Source organism: Carlito syrichta, unplaced genomic scaffold (genome assembly GCF_000164805.1).
Source record: "Carlito syrichta isolate Samal-C Ts95f unplaced genomic scaffold, Tarsius_syrichta-2.0.1 Scaffold315201, whole genome shotgun sequence".
NCBI lineage: Eukaryota > Metazoa > Chordata > Mammalia > Primates > Tarsiidae > Carlito > Carlito syrichta.
The window spans coordinates 190,246-206,962 of record NW_007259297.1 but is presented as its reverse complement, the minus strand read 5'-3'; the positions used below and the strand labels follow the sequence as shown (position 1 = coordinate 206,962).

At 39.9% G+C, this 16,717-nt stretch overlaps 1 protein-coding gene across 1 annotated transcript in view; it reads right to left on the bottom strand.

The window, feature by feature from the left end:
• LOC103275056 (CUB and sushi domain-containing protein 1-like) overlaps positions 1-16,717 on the bottom strand; it is a gene marked incomplete at its 3' end in the record, with an annotated part of 411,423 nt that overhangs the window by 226,020 nt on the left and 168,686 nt on the right. The window contains exon 6 of the mRNA XM_021706144.1: positions 11,408-11,520. Within this exon, the coding sequence (XP_021561819.1) occupies positions 11,408-11,520 (113 nt within the window). The remainder of the gene's footprint in view (positions 1-11,407; positions 11,521-16,717) is intronic.

Here is a 16,717-nt window from a genome sequence, read left to right as displayed (position 1 = left end):
TGCCCAGGCGGGTCTCGAACCCGCGGGCTCAGGCAATCCACTCACCTCAGCCTCCCAAAGGCGCGGGATTATAGGCTGAGCCACGGAGCCCGGTTTATTTTTTAAAATTTATTTATTTATTATAAAGATGTGGGGTGCAATTCAGGGTTAGGTATACAAACATTGATTATGCAGGTACCCTTGTTAATGAGGTATGCACCTCCCTCCCCTAGTAAACTCAGAATTTAAATGTCAGATTTCTGCATTAGAATTCCATGTTCTCTAGCACCACCTTCTCTTCTGGCTTATACTTGCTGATGCATTTATTTTATTCATTTGCTTATTTTGAGTCAAAGTCTCACTCCGTGGCGCAGGTTGGAGGGCAGTGGCACGCATACTCACTGCCACCGCAGCCTCGACCTGCTGGGCTCTGGCGATCCTTCCGCCTCGGTCTTCCATGGAGCTGGAGCTACAGGCGTGAGCTACCATGCCGACTAATTTTTTGATTTATTGTAGAGACGTGGTCTTGCCAAGTCACCCCGGCTAGTCTCCAACCCTCAGGCTTAGGCAATCCACTTGCTTCGGCCTCCCAAAGTGCTAGGATTATAGGCTAAGCCACTGAGCCTGGCCTGTATTTAAATATTTGGTACTAGCCTATCTCACGTTATTAAGAAGAGGTTGTGTTTATAATTCACTCATGAAAGTAACTCAGAAAAAAGAGAAATTTGAGATGCATGGTGTTTCTGATGCAGAATATTTTTTCCTAAAGCCATGGCCATTGTGAATGGCCCATCTCTTAATGTAAATTCTTCAATCTATTCAACAAAAAAGAGTAAATTCTATAGTATCCTAGTATACGGCTTTGTTGTTATTATCTGTTTTTATTTTGTTTCAATAAAATCTTATGTTTGTCTTATTTGTCTCTAGTTAAGACAACTGAGTACTGGTTGGGTCAGTTAGTAATTCATCTGAAGAAAACAGCAGCAAAGATATCACTTACAATCAAGAAATTTTAGCCTTACACACTCTTTTATTAGTGATTTGTAACTATCTGGCTTGCCAAGAAATAGGCACCGTGTGCTCTCAGGTAGTCTAGCAATATGAGGGGGGATCTCAGAAAAACAGAATTATTTTTTGGTGGGCGGGCCCCTTGCAGTACAGGTTTTCCTCGCTAGGTAAGTGTTCTAGGAACCCATCGGCATCAGTGTCCAGCTAGCATTTTGGTAAGAGGCTATGTTCAGCCTCACTGAGTTTTTTGGGGGAAATTCTTTCAACACGTTTGCCCATTTCATAATGGGTAATTTACTAGCAAACCTGCCCACACTGCACTGAGTGTTCAGCTGTTTTTAACCAAAAATGGCATGACCCCACCCTCCCTATTCAGCTGATCTCACCTTGAGCGACTTGTCTTTAATTCCCTTGATGAAAAAAATGCTCAAATGGAAGCATCTTATGGACGTGAAAGAGGTGAAACAAAAAAAAAATGGCACAAGCACTGAAAATTTTGTTTTGATCAGTGAAAAAATCATCTTGATAGGTGTATTGCATCAAATGGACAGTACTCTGAAGATGACTGAAGTTGAAACATGTAAGAAAAAATACACAATTCTTTATAAATAAACTCTGAGGGTTTTTTTGAGCCCCTCACTCCATACTATATTGAATAAAACAGATTTCTTTTCTCTAAGACTCCAGGACACACAAAGCACTAACTGAGAGAACTGTTACCTCGGTTGAAAGGGAGTTGTGAGAATAGCAGTTGGAATACACTGGAAGGAATTTTTCTCTCTTCATGAGTTGTGCTGGGAGAGTGGGTCACACTCAGGTTGAGCCTTGATGGATGAGGAGGGTGTTTCCTGTACCAGAAGAAGAGGGCAGACCCTCCAGGCAGAGGGAAGCAACATAAACCCTGGCACAAGAAGGTGAGGGAAAGATGGGCACAAGGTAGGTGCATGGCATGGTTACGGTGTGGGGCAGCTCCTGGGAAGATGGGACTGTCTGAATGAAGATAAGAAGCTGAGTTAATCCCAATGGTTGTGACTGAACCACTGTGGAGGGAACACTGCGGTCACAGGTACAGAGAGAAGACAATTCAAGATGAAATGTGAGGGGAGAAGAGAGAGGACCCTTGTGTAACTCACCTCGACTGCTGAGGGGCAATGCAAACACTGTGATATTTCAGGAGTCATAGTCAACTCTTCTCACAAAACCTCCTTGCAACGCAGCACCAGCACCACAGAAAAATGGACTCTGAAGCCCACCTTGACCTGACTTTGAATCTCAGGTGATGACACCAGAGTCTGAGAAGCAGGTGATAGCAGTAAGAAGTGTCAATATAGGTCTCCCAAGAATCTGTGCACAAATGCATCCCTTTGGCATTAGGGGAATTCATCAAATGATGGAGGACACCTGCCACTGAATGGGACGTCAGGGACAACTCATGGAAGGGTTTCAGATATTTTAGGGATTAGGCACCAAGGCAGGTATTTGCACAGGGACAGATCATAAGAGAACGAGATGTAAACATGTGAATTGATGTGGGTAGCACCGACAACCAAAAAGATTCTATGCTGAGTCATTTGCTACTGGGCATTCTGTCAATGTTTAAAACTTAAGGTTAAAATCTGCAAAATAAATACCTGCCATGGACCCTAGACTGTTGATAAGGGTCAAATGGTCCAACATAATGCTATGCAGATCTAAACAGTCCAGCAGTTGGTTAAAATATGGAGCATTCATCCATGAATTCACTTGTTTTGCATTTATTTAAGGAGCAGCTACTTGTCCTCCCCTGTCTCCAGGGCTGCACATGTGTGGGGCATAAAGATTTTCTCACGTGCCCAGAGCTTCTATCTACTGAGAAGAGAGACAATTAAACCATCACTGCGATGGTGACTGTTCAGGGTGGTACAGGATTGTGTGGAAAAAGCAAATAAGATAATCTAGGCATGTTAGGCTTATTGGAGAAAGAAATTTTTGAGTTGGGACAGGAGGATGGGCAAATTATATTATCTATATGACAGAAGAATGGCCCTTGCTAGGGGAAGAACATAGGTGACAGAGAGAAAGAGAGAGAGAGAGAGAGAGAGAGAGAGAGAGAGAGAGAATGAATATGTGTGGGGATCTGGAAGCTTCTTAGGGCTGGAACACCCAGTGTATACATGGGTAGTGGTGAGAGAGGAAGCCAGAGCTTGGTGACCATTTTACACAATATTCTGTGGGCCCTGGGAAAGCTCTACATTATTTCAGTGTAAGAACACTCTCAGTTTTCTTTATCTTTTCTTTCTTTCCTTTTTTAAAAAAGATGATTCTGGTTGAGTGTAGTGGCTTATGCTTGTAATCCCAGCACTTTGGGAGGCAGAGGTGAGATGATTACCTGATATCAAGGGTCTGAGACCATCCTGGGCAACTTGGTGAGATCTCATCTCTACAATAAGTCAAAAAAAAAATTAACCGGGTGTGGTGGCATGCACCGATAGTCCCAGCTACTTGGAGGGCTAAGGCGAAAGGATTGCTTGACAGGTCAGGCTGCGATAGCTGTGATTGTGCCATTGCACTTCAGCCTGGGTGACAGAGTGAAAATTCTACTCCAAAAAGAAAAAAATCAAAAGATGATTCTGACTTGACCGCTGTGTGTGAGTGAAGTAGAGGAGGCAATTGGCTGGGAGGAAGGAACTCTCGACGACTTCAGTCATCATCTGAAAGGGATGCAGTGGAGGGATGTTCTGGGGAGGAGAAAGAGGAAAGAAAGAAGGAGCAGAGTGAAAAGGTATCTTCCAAATGGATCTGGCAGAAATTGGTGGAGAAGAAGAAAACAGGTCCACCCACCACGAATGCCACTGAGAAGAAACAAGACAATAATAACAAGTATGAATCTGCTTCCACATCCTCAAAGAATGCAGGGAAGTGACCTGACAGCTGGTCAAAGGTGATGGCAAAGTCTAGATGAGAATGGACGATGGGAATGTGAGATCCAGGTCAGGAGACTTGTTCTAGAAGCAAATAGATGAACACAAGAAAGCAATATCTCTTCTTCTGGTCCCAAGAACTGAAGGGCTTATACAACGTCCCATTTTGTGTTGGGGGTTCTGAAGTCATAGTAAATTTGCTTTTTTAAAGCACATTAAGTGAACGGCAATGTTCAGGAAAGTCCACAGGAAAAAATTTAAACTTACAGCACATGAGTTAATTTGATGGGAAACTTTTCCTGTGCAGGACCTACTGCAGACTGTGTTATGCCATCAAATGCCACCCTTATCACCCTACTGGACAGAGGCTGTGGGTGTTGGCTCACAGCTACATGCCTCCCTGGAAATTGCTCAAAGGACTCACATAAGCACCAAGAGAAAATGGTGGTATGTACTGATCATGGAACCCCCTCTTCCTACCATACACCACAAAGCCCAGAAGTATTTTGCTGGACAGAATGAGCAAATGGGCTTTAGAAAGCATGGCTAAGTCAGCCTGGCAATGGTACTGGCAGGGATGAAACTCTGTCCTCCAAGACATGGCCGTCATTCTATATCCATGGCTATTCTGTGGTGCTCATACCCAAGAAGTGGGATACATGAACCCAGAAATCAAGGAGGCCTGTTGGAGGAGCAGACTCTTCATCACCCAAGGGCTCCATAACTTATGATGTCTGTACTTCCAGATCTCTTAACTGTAGGTTTCCTGGTCTGGTCTACAGAACCTGGTTCTCAAAGAGACAGTGGCTCCACTCCCAAGAAGAGACTATAAGCTATGCCTGATGCTCAGCACTTTCAAGATCATCATGCCCCCAACACCTGCCAGCAAGGAGATGGGCCGTCATACCTGCAGAGGTACTGGCCTTGATCACAAGACAATGGCAGGGCCATTGTCTCCAGTGAGATAACACATTTAGCTAGGATATCTAGAAGACCCAAAGGTACTCTCTGGGTGCTGCCTTGCCCATGTAGGATAGAAAATGGACACGTTCAACAGCCACACCAAAGAAGTGCATTGTGACAGAGATTGAGACACCATGAAGAATTGGGCCTGGGTTTACCTGCTCCATAACCATTCAGACCAGCAGAGGGACATGTGGAAGGAGAGAAGTATCCTGGTTGAGTAGGAGAGAATGGGACAGGGATTGTGTATTGTATGCGTTCCTAGAAAACGAGACCAGTCAAAATCGGGGAGAAGCTGTTCCTTGACAGGGAGACTTGAGTGGCAAGGGCTGGGCTGTAGAAAACCCAAAAGGTATCATCCAAAGGCCCTCTCCAGAGCCAAAGTCTCCTTGTCCCAACTCCAGGGAGCCCAAGCTGCACCCATCTCCAGAAATCACCCCAGCCAGGGTTATACACCCACCCCAGGGTTGCCCACATCAATGGTCAATGGTACCAACCCCAGCCCTCATGCCTCCATTTGGGACAACTCTGAAGATTCATCCCAGCCCCAGATGTCTCTGTGAAATCAACAAAGGCACCCGCTGTGACCTGAATGTCTGTGTACTCATTTGTATGTTGAAAGCTCATCCCTAAACTGATGGTTAGGAGGTGAGAACTTTAGAAGGTGATTAGATCATCCTAGTGCAGCCTCTTGAATAGGACTTGTGCTCTTATAAAAGAGATTCAAGGAGGGTGCTTTATCCCTTTCATCATGTGAGGACACAGAGGGAAAGCATCCTCTATGAACCAGGAAATGGGCCCTAACCAGACACCGAAACTGCCGATGTCTTGATTTGGGACTTTATGGACTCCAGAACTGTGAGAAATAATCTTCTGTTGTTTATAAGTCACCCAGTCTATGTATTCCGTTGTAGCAACCTGAATGTACTGACTGTGCACCTATCCTGGCCATGCACTGTTCAACTTCTTCCTCAACCCAACCCCGCCTCCTTCTCTGCCTTACAAGTGAGTTCAAACACACTCCCAATACACCCCCCTCAAACACAACTCTCCAGCTCAGGCTCTGCGTTGGAGATAAAGGGTAATTTGTCGTAGATTTAAGTCAAGCCCTTACAAGAGGTATTGATCCAGGCTAACAAGGACTATCAACATGGGTCATTGAGGATTCATCTGTCAGGAGCCACACGCTACACCCCTCATCCCACCTGGACTCTTGTAAGGATGCGTAATGGCTCACACAGAGGATGAGAGAGTCTTGCTGGCAAGTGAAGCAGATCCAGTCACTCAAGGAGAGATGTGTCTCCAGCATTATACAACACTGATGCTGTTTCAGAAGTTCCATCTAAATAGAAGGCAAAGATGTTGCCCTCTGAATGGTATTGTAGGCTTCTGTGTCTGTGCTATAAGGGGCCTCATTTTCCATCCTCTTACAAGCAGAGATCCTTGGTGATAGACTGAGACGCCTACACTAATTTCCACTTGCTCTTCTTATCAGTTTGTTCACCGGACATAGGAGACAGTTCTGGTATGAAACAGTGATACCGATTCAAATAATTTTACTGGAATAATCTGTAGTGTCAGCCCAAAATAGGTCTTGATTTTACTACCCAGCAGCACGACACAGGGAACATTTCCTTTAATTTACCCCCTGCTAAAATTTAAATAGCTGTGGCAAATTACATAAAACATGATTTGTGAAGATGCAGTTCATCAACTTGCGTGATAAACTCTAACTGAACATTATTTTTGTGACAAAAAATGCTTCAGCATTAATGCACTTAACAACAGACACAGAAGTCATAAAAATGAGTGACTACCAAGATTGCAAACTTGTCATTGCTTGGAAAAACACATCCAAGTATTGAGTTTGCGTCTGGTCAGCCTTCCTCAGGCTAGAGCCACAGTGATTTTGAGGGACCTTAGCTTATGTTGAGAATGGATTTTTTCTTTCTTTTCTGGTGACTAACTATGACCTGCTACAATATATGATATATATTTCATTTAAAACAAACAGTATATAAAAAAAACAATTATGCCTTAGGCTTATATTTGCTTTCCATATATACTGCTCTGAGACTTGTTATTTATATCAATTCTACATATATATTACATATCTGATTTATAAATATATAAATCACATATAGATCATGTACAGGTTGAACCCAAATATTTAGATAATTTGCATATTATTCATTTTTTTATTTTTATTTATTTATTTTTTTTAGTTGGAGTCTCACTCTGTCGCCCAGACTGGAGTGCAGTGGCCGCTCCCGGTCACCGCAGTCTCGCCTGCTGGACTCCGGTGATCCTTCCGCCTCAGCCTTCCGAGTAGCCGGAATTACAGGCATGCGCCACCACGCCCGGCTGATTTTTTTATTTATTGTAGAGATGAGGTCTCGCTGCCCAGGCAGGTCTCGAACCTGCGGGCACAGGCAATCCACTCACCTCAGCCTCCCAAAGGCGTGGGATTACAGGCTAAGCCACCGAGCCTGGCATATAATTTATTATACATATATTTTAGGTCAAATACAGCTAGTTTAATGAGTAGATAAGGTCACTTTATAGGGCTCTCCCATAATTTATTTACATCACACTTTTCCCCATTTGGATTATTGAACAGATTTTTAAAAAATTCAATATTTTCATTTGTGAAAAGATTTTAAACAAACAGAGTTCATCTCTTTCACATCACTAAACATAATCTCCTTAAACAGTTCTCTTTTTTTTTAAACTATATATAATTTTTTCCAATAATTTTCTTAGGGCAAATTATCATTTAACATTCTCCCTCTGTCTCTGTCTTTTCCTCCTTCCCTGTGTGTGTGTGTGTGTGTGTGTGTGTGTGTGTGTGCATAGTAGATAGCTATAGACATATAGACATACTCATATGTATGCACATGTTCATATATTACATTATATAATGCATATAATATAATATAAGTAATATAATATAATATAATAAACCCACAAACATACTTCTAATAAGACAGTTTGTTTCTATGAATGTAGTTTTTGTCTTTGCTGCTGGGTATTCACCAGCAGTAACCCATTTTGTATTTGAGTCTGAGGTCTTTTCTGGTCTCCCGACCACACATTATAATTTTTGGAGGATGCACAGGCCCCTTTGTGCTTCCCAGTCCCGTTGCTTTATGAGAAACTCTTCTCTAAAAGACTACATTAATTGAATACATTCTCTAGGCATCTTCAGGGGATAAAAGTGAGAGGAATATCCCAGAAGGGTCAGAGAAAGGAACACATAGAGATAAGACAGACACAAGAAGGCCTGTGAGCCTGGGGTGATGGAGGTCACAGGCGGGTAGAGTAGACTCAAAGTCCCCACACTGCTCATGTGCCGAGGAGGACTCCTCAACACTATTGTGTGTCTTTGACGGATACCAGGAGAAGGTCCTTCAGGGAGTTTTTCTCAGAGACAACAGTGTCCAAGGTAGCAGAGACTGTGAACATTTCAGGAAAGCAAGTGTGATCCCAATATTCGAAGACTCCCTCCCAAACATTCTGTACCCCCAACAAACTGCAGGATATTCTTGACATCTTGGTGAGGTAGGGTGGATAAGTTTGTGAGAGCTGAAGTGGGCCTTCAAGAATGACTGAGGTTAGCTGGGCTTGGTGGCTCAGCCTGTAATCCTGCGCCTTTGGGAGGCTGAGGTGAGTGGATTGCCTGAGCCCGCGGGTTCAAGACCCGCCTGGGCAGCGAGACCTCATCTCTACAATAAATAAAAAAATCAGCCGGGCATCCTAGCGCATGCTTGTAATTCCGGCTACTCGGAAGGCTGAGGCGGAAGGATCACTGGAGCCCAGCAGGCGAGGCTGCGGTGGCCGGGAGCGGCCACTGCACTCCAATCTGGGTAGAGAGTGAGACTCCAACTCAAAAAAAAAAAAAAAAAAAGAATGACTAAGGTTAAATGTACTGCTACTTTGTTAAGATGGAGTCTCTGAAATCAACTCAGATTGATGTTAACAGAAGTTGATGTGGTGTTTCTTGCATAGCAGTTTGTCTAGGGTTTTTAGGCTAAGAGACATACCATGATGCCAGGTATGATGTTATATGCACTGAAAATTTCTAGAGAAATACACAAGGAAATGTGGGGAGCGATTGCCTCTGAGGACGTTAATTGGCTCAGTTAGAAGATGAGGGGGTGTCTCTACTATTCATCTAACACCCCTCTGTTGGGTTTACATGTTTTACTATGAGCACTGTTACTTACATAATGAAAAAAAATCTTGCTTGTAGAAAAGTCTCAAAATTAAAAAGGAAAACACATATGAAAATAATAGCTAGCCAGCATTTCTTGATTCTTTACTCTGTGTTTTAAACATTTCACATTTTAACTCATTTGATTTTTCCAGTAAATTTATAAAGCAGGCATGATTCCTATAATCCTTCCATTTTTTGATGAAAAATTTGATACACAAAGACTTTAAATAACTTACACTAAGTCACACAGCTAATAAGTGGTTGAGTTAGTGTCCAGGGCAGTAAGCCCCGGTGTCTGTGCCCTTAATACTATATGTTAGTTTAAAATCTCACAATATCAAAATCAGGAAAATTAGGCTGAATGTAAATATAAGTTGTATATATTTTCTGATAATATAATTCAAAAGCCACTGTATTTTAAGTACAATAATATGCAATTGTGTCTAGACTTGAGGATCTCCTTCAAAAGCAATTTGAACTTCACATCTAATTCTTAGTTTAATTGACTAATCAGGAAATATACATTTTTAGAATGTCTTCTTTTGATATATTTCTCAGTTTTTAAAATCCTCAAATATTATATTCTTTATCTGGTTTTAATTACCTTCTAACCTTTGTAATATTCTTTTGTCAAAAAGTAATACAGGGCATTGAACTGGCAGTCTCTCAAGGATTGATGGCCAAATTGCATTTTCACATCTCAAGTTGTGGCTATTAAAAGTCTATTGAGACTGGTAACAGTATGCTAATTAGAGTTAAATGTAATTATAATTAATGTGGTATGGTCTTTCAAACTGAAATATGACACATGGAAGAATATTTACATTTTAATTGAGATTACTTACATCTCTTAATAGTCAAAGATTCACAGTTTGGGAATGAGGCTTGTCTATTCTTTGTCCTATAAACCTTATGATGTGTATCTTAATAGTGCTGGAATTAATTTACTGCAATTTGCCCTGTTGGGAAGTATTTGGTATTTCACTGATGCTTTTGGATTCTACCAAAGGCAGTAGCAAATATAGGTCATGTGGAAAATATTACACCTCTACCATGCTTTCTTGAATAACTGTACAGACATGTAGAAGTTCAATTAAAGGTCAGGTCTAAAAATCCAAATGTCAAGAAGTATTTAGCAATTATCTCTGCATTATAGTCCTAACCTTTGAATTGGATGCAAATGGAATTTTTTCTTGAAGCATTTCTTATTTAAAAGAGTCATTAAGTCTCTTCTACACCCCAAGTGTCCAGCAAGGAAGAACTTCTTTCATACGTCGTAGATGACATCTTGTTGGGACCTCTCGCCACAGGATCTTCCAACACTGGGACCCCTTTAAGTCATGTGGAGAGCATGCAGACATGCGTTTGGTGTTCATTTACATGAACTTCTGACAACATCACCCTCCATGCTGAAGATTGGTGGATACTTTCTTGTTATTTCCCTCATTGGCTTCCTAAGCAATAACTTCTTGTTACATTTGTTTTCAGTTACCGCAACTATTCTTACAATATACACATACTGTCTGTTTATTGAAAGTAAAAAATCAAATTGGAATAAGATAAAACTCCAACAACTCCAGATAAATATTCTCATTTGCATGTACACATGCACAACCATAAGGTCAAATATTTGTAGAAACTAAATAATTAATAAAGAAACCAGTATGATGTTTTAAAATCTATTTCAAAAGAAAATCCGAAGAACACACATTAATAGGCCATGAGAAACACTGGAATGAATTTGCTAATAGATTCGAAAGTATTCAGTATTCACAGAGCAATAATCAATTGCATCTCTTCCATAGGAAGTTCCTTTGCATTTCAGTGGTCAGAAATTATTTGCAGCGCTGTCCATTTTTCATGACTTGCAGTTATAAAATAGCTCAAAGACAATGAAAGGTACAGACCTTTCATTTTAAATATTTGGGATTGGCTTGGAAATTTCAACTGTAAGACTTTTCAGATTCATCATATTATTTTTAATCCATTTACTCATATTCTGAAATCTTTCCTAATTAAAAAGAGATGGTTGTAAAAAATGCACATCAATATAATATAGTCAAAATATCCACAAGTATGCACGTGTTTCACAGCTTATACTTCATCTCATTTTTTTTATTTTAACATAACCAGAGCACATATGCTGGCAAGTCAAGCTTTCACAAAATAAAAATTCTCATTTGCAAAAAGAATTTAAGTAGTCTTTAAGAAAACTGCAAACAATGGTCTCTCTTTATAAGCATCTATAAGCATGACGTGTGGATGGCATTCAGGTCTAACATGCACAGAATGATCTTTGCCCTCACTGGCTTTTACCCCATTAGGTGTGTGTCCATCATACCTTGGTAAATAGCCTTGAAACCAGGTGAGCCGATACTGTCGTCAGACTGCAGATGTAGCCACATCTGGTTGCTCATACTCACAATGAGGTCAGGGACGCTGGACCCTGTGAGACTACACAGGAGAGAAAGGTCAAACCTTTATTGAAGGCAACACATATATCAACTTTAAAAACCAAATCTCAGGTATTATGCATAGCAAGACACTCCTTCAAAGAATCTATAAGCACTTGTAACTTATAGTCATATTTAAACATCAACATCACTGGTGTTATTCTATTCAATGACTGTATTTGTATCTCTTATTTTAAAAATCACCTGAATGGCAACCGACTATCCTGATTGCCTGGAACTGAGGAGCTTCCTTAGGTGCAAGATTTGCAATGTTGAAACTAGGATAGTCCTGGAAAAAAATGGCACAGTTGGTCATCCTATGGGAGTGGGGGTAGACCAGGTTGCTCTGTGGTTATATAACACCACAGCAACAAAGGGAAAGTGTCTTTAAGACAAGAAAATGGACTGGTTCATCCACAAAATGCTTGGATTGTCTAGTCTAAAGCTATCATGTAACTTTATCACAAACTCTCATTTAAAAATATATTATAGGTAACTGTACTTTAAAAGAATTTTGAAAAGAACAGCATGCATCGTTGAAATAGACTTGGCAGCGCTTGTTGAGCTTTCCCTCTGCATATTAATGTCCAGGTCACACCAAATGGAAGTTTCAGTGAAGCATTCATTGTGCATTAACAAAACAGTCACACAGGAGCTGCTGTCAGCCAGTGAAAAGAAACACTAAATCCATTGACTGAACGCAACACACTGACAGAAGAGCATGCTGAAATAGAAAAAGTGTAAGAAAAAAAATCAATTCAACCAAAACAAATGTCCCTAATCAAATAGGAAGCTTGGCTTTCAGTAAAGCAGTCTTGGGACTCTGAACACATGATCTGCCCCGTCAATCATATCACCTGTCTATCAGCCCACCTCTCTCGCCGCGTGCAACACAGAGCACCCGATTCTTGATAGGAAGATGAGCATCCATCACTATGTGTGAAGTAACTTGTGCAATATCACACACAAATTAAAATGAAAAGATTTCAGTGAGTGATGTACGGTAACTAAATATGTCTTTCTTTCAGAAGATTTGTCTTTGTTAGCAAGATTGTTCTTTTTTGTTTAGTTGTTTTGTTTGCTTGTTTGTTTGAAGACAGATTTTTCTTTCACCCCTACACATGCATTTTCCTGAAGTGTAGCAAGCCAAAAGTGCATAGATCAGGAATGTCTAGCTCCGTGGATTTTCACAAAGCAAACCAACACACGGATCAACACTTAGAAAGTTATCACCACCCAGAAGTCTTCCTGTGCCCTCTCCTGGTCACCACTCATTCCTCCTACCTTGCCAAAGCATAGATGAGAATTACCTGTTTATTTAAAACTTCCTATACATGAATCATACTATGTATAATGTTTTGTCCAACATTATGTTGTTTAAATGTGTTCATGTTGTTTTTTCATAGTTATATTTTATTTACTTTAATTGCTATATAGAAATCACAGTGTACATAAATACAAGTAGTGGATGATTAATATTTTACATTCTTGAATTTTTTATTAAGGTAATTATAGGTAAACATGCAGTAGTATGAAATAACACAAAAAGATACAAGTATTTTTTTTTTACCCAGTTCCCTCAGTGGTAACATTTGTAATTGATGCTATCTACCTATCTTGTCAATAGCCTATCTTGCAGATTTTGCAAATGTTACCATCTGACATAGATGGAATCTACTTACTCTGGTTCATATGGTCCCTGTTTTATTTGTACTTTGTGTGTGTGTAAAGTGTGCATACGTGGCTCTACACAACTACAAAACATGTCTAGACTCCTGAATCCACCACGGTAGTCAATGCAGACAGGCTCCATTCTCCCCAAATTCCCTGGTGCTGCCTTTTGAAAACCACAGTGTCCTGTCTCTTGCGAGTGCCTGTTCTTCCACTGTCCCTGACCTCTGGCAACCACGAATCTGTCTCCATCTCTAAATTTTTCATTTTAAAAAATCACACAAATGAAATCACACAATGTTTTGCCTTTTGACGTTGGCTTAATTCACTTGACTTAATTTCCTGGAGACTCACCCCAGTTTTTGTTTATTCCAATGTACCACAAAATACAAAACCATTTCCCAGGTTAAGGGTATTAACTGACTGATAACAGTTTTGTCAGATAACACATGAAGCTGCTATGAACATTTATATTATAAGTTTTTTGGTGTGGACATAGTCTCCATTTCTCTAGGATAAATATCCAAGAGTGCAATTGCTGGATCATAGAATCATATATGTAGTTTTGAAAGAAATTACCAAACTGGTTGTACCGTGTTACAGTCCCACCACCAATGTGCAAGTAACCCATAATGTCCGCATCCTCAACAGGCATCTGGTGGTGTTCCCATATTTTTCAGCTGCTCTAATATGTATGCAGTGATATCAGCTCGTGGTTTTAACGTACATTTAGCAGATTGCTAGTGATGTTGAACATCGTTTATTTGCCATCCTCTTCAGTAAAATGCGTGTGTCTTTTGCCCATTTTCCAATCGAATTTTTTCTTCCTTCCTCCCTCCCGTCCTGCCTTCTTCCCTCTTTTTAAATATTGAGAGCTGCGGGGCTCGGTGGCTCAGCCTGTAATCCCACGCCTTTGGGAGGATGAGGTGAGTGGATTGCCTGAGCCCGCGGGTTCGAGACCCGCCTGGGCAGCGAGACCTCATCTCTACAATAAATCAAAAACTCAGCCGGGCATGGTAGCGCGCGCCTGTAGTTCCAGCTACGTGGACGCTGCACTCCAGTCTGGGTGACAGAGTGAGATTCCAACTCAAAAATAAATAAATAAATAAATAAATATCGAGAGCTCTTTTATATAGTACAGTGTTGAGTAACTAGCCCTTTGTCAGATACACGCCGCCCCCCTCCCCTGCCAGTTGGAGTCTCACTCCGTAGCCCAAGGCTGGAGAGCAGTGGCACACTCACGGCCACCCCATCGTCGACCTGCTGGGCTCCGCGATCCTTCCACCGCGTCTTCCAAAGAGCCGGAACTTCAGGTAGGCATGACCCCCCACGCCCGGCTAATTTTTGATTTATTGTAGAGACGAGGTCTCGCCAAGTTGCCCGGGCTGGTCTCAAACCCTCCGGCTCAGGCAATCCACTCACCTCGGCCTCCCAAAGTGCTGGGATGACAGGCTGAGCCTCGGAGCCTGGCCAGCTCATGGTCTTTATGTGCATTTAGCAGATTGCTAGTGATGTTGAACATCGTTTATTTGCCATCCTCTTCTGTAAAATGTCTGCGTATGTCTTTTGCCCATTTTCTACTTGAATTTTCCTTCCTTCCTTCTTCCCTCCCTCCTCCCTCCCCCCTTTTAAATATTGAGAGTTCTTTTAAATAGTGCAGTGTTGAGTTACTAGCCCTTTGTCAGATACATGTTTTAAAAAATATTTTCTCAGGGTCTGTAGTGTGTCTCTTCATTTTATATCTTCTTTCACAGAATAAAGAGTTTTGATTTGGATAGGACCTGACTTGACAATTTTACCTTTTAAGGTAAAATTTATTTATTGATCATGATGTAGCCGATATTATGATCTTTGTGTCAAGATTAAGAACAATTTACCTAGCCCTAGATCTCGAAATTTTCTTTTATGGCTTGCTTTAAAAAAATTATTTTAAAGATGTGGGGCACAATTATGTCTTTGTTTCTAAACGTTTGTATAGTTTTATATTTTAGATATAGGTTCATGGTTTATCTTGATCTAATTTTTGTGTAAATTTTGAGGTTTTACTACAGGCTCATGATTTTACCTTTTATATCTACTTGCTCTAGGAATATTTGTCGAAAAAGGTTTTTCTTCACATTTATTTAGAAATTTGATTTTTATCATTACCATTTTGCAATTTTCAGCATGTATTTATTTATTTATTTTTTGAGTTGGAGTCTCGCTCTGTTGATTAGGCTGGAGTGTAGTGGCACGCTCATGGCCATGACACTCTTGACCTGCTGAACTCAGGTGATCCTCCTCAGTTTTCCAAGTAACTAGAACTACAGGCATGAGCCACCACGCCCAGCTAATTTTTTGATTTATTGAAGAGACGAGGTCTTGTCAAGTTGCCGAGACTGTTCTCAAACCTTTGGACTCAGGCAATTCTCTTACCTCAGCTTCCCAAAGCACTGGGATTACTGTCGTGAGCCACCGCGTGGTTTTTTTTTTTTTAAGTGTCTACCAAAGTATTTAACTTTCTTAGTAGGCCAATCATGAATATTTTTCTTTCTTACCTCCTTTTTTTTTAGTTTCTATATGTTCATTATTACTATAAAGAAATATAATTTACTTTTTAATTGAGTTTATCAATTTTGTTAGTTTTTCAAGAATTAAATTTTTTCTTACTGAGTTTCTTTATGTTTCTTCTTTCTTTATTAAATAAGCTTTTGTCTGAATTATTTCCTCTTTTTTTAATGTCACAGAGTAGAATTTGCTCTTGTTTATCTAACTTCATGAGATGGTAGCTTAAATCATTGATCTAAACCTTTCTTCTTATGTATGCATTAAACATTGCAGATTTTCATCTAAGAAAAAACATTATAATTATTATTTTCATTATCATCCAGTTCTATATATTTTGTAATTTCAATATAATTTATTGCTCACTTAATTTCAAAACTCTTAGGGAACTTCCTAGTTTTTTAAAAAGTATTTCTGGCTATTTATACTTTGATCAGAGAAAACTATCTGTATAATTTTAATCCTTTAACATTTATTGAAATTAACATTTTTGCTTTGAATATATTCAACTTTGGTGATGGTTTCATGCACTTACTTACAACAGTCCATATTCTTTAGGTATAGGCTGCAGGGCTTTCTATATGTCAAGACTGTGATAAAGTTGTTCACATTTTATCTCCCTAGTGATTATTTTGTCTGATTCCCACATCAGTTTTATAAAGAGGTAAGTTTAAATCCCCATTATTTGGAATGTTTTTATTTTGCTTTGCATTTGGTCAATTATTGTGTTATACATTTTGATAGTCTATTATTAGTAAAAGTTTAAAAATTTAGGATTGTCATATCTTATTTAATTGCCATTAATATTATATTTTGCCTTTACACTATATTTTGCACTACAGTCTGCTTTAGTTCATGATTAGAAAGCTATATAATTTTCTTCTTCTTGTGGTTGATCCTTACAAGAAATATCTTTTTCTAGTTTTTTACTTTCAACTATTCTATGTATGCCTATTTAATGTTTGTCACTTGTAAATATAATA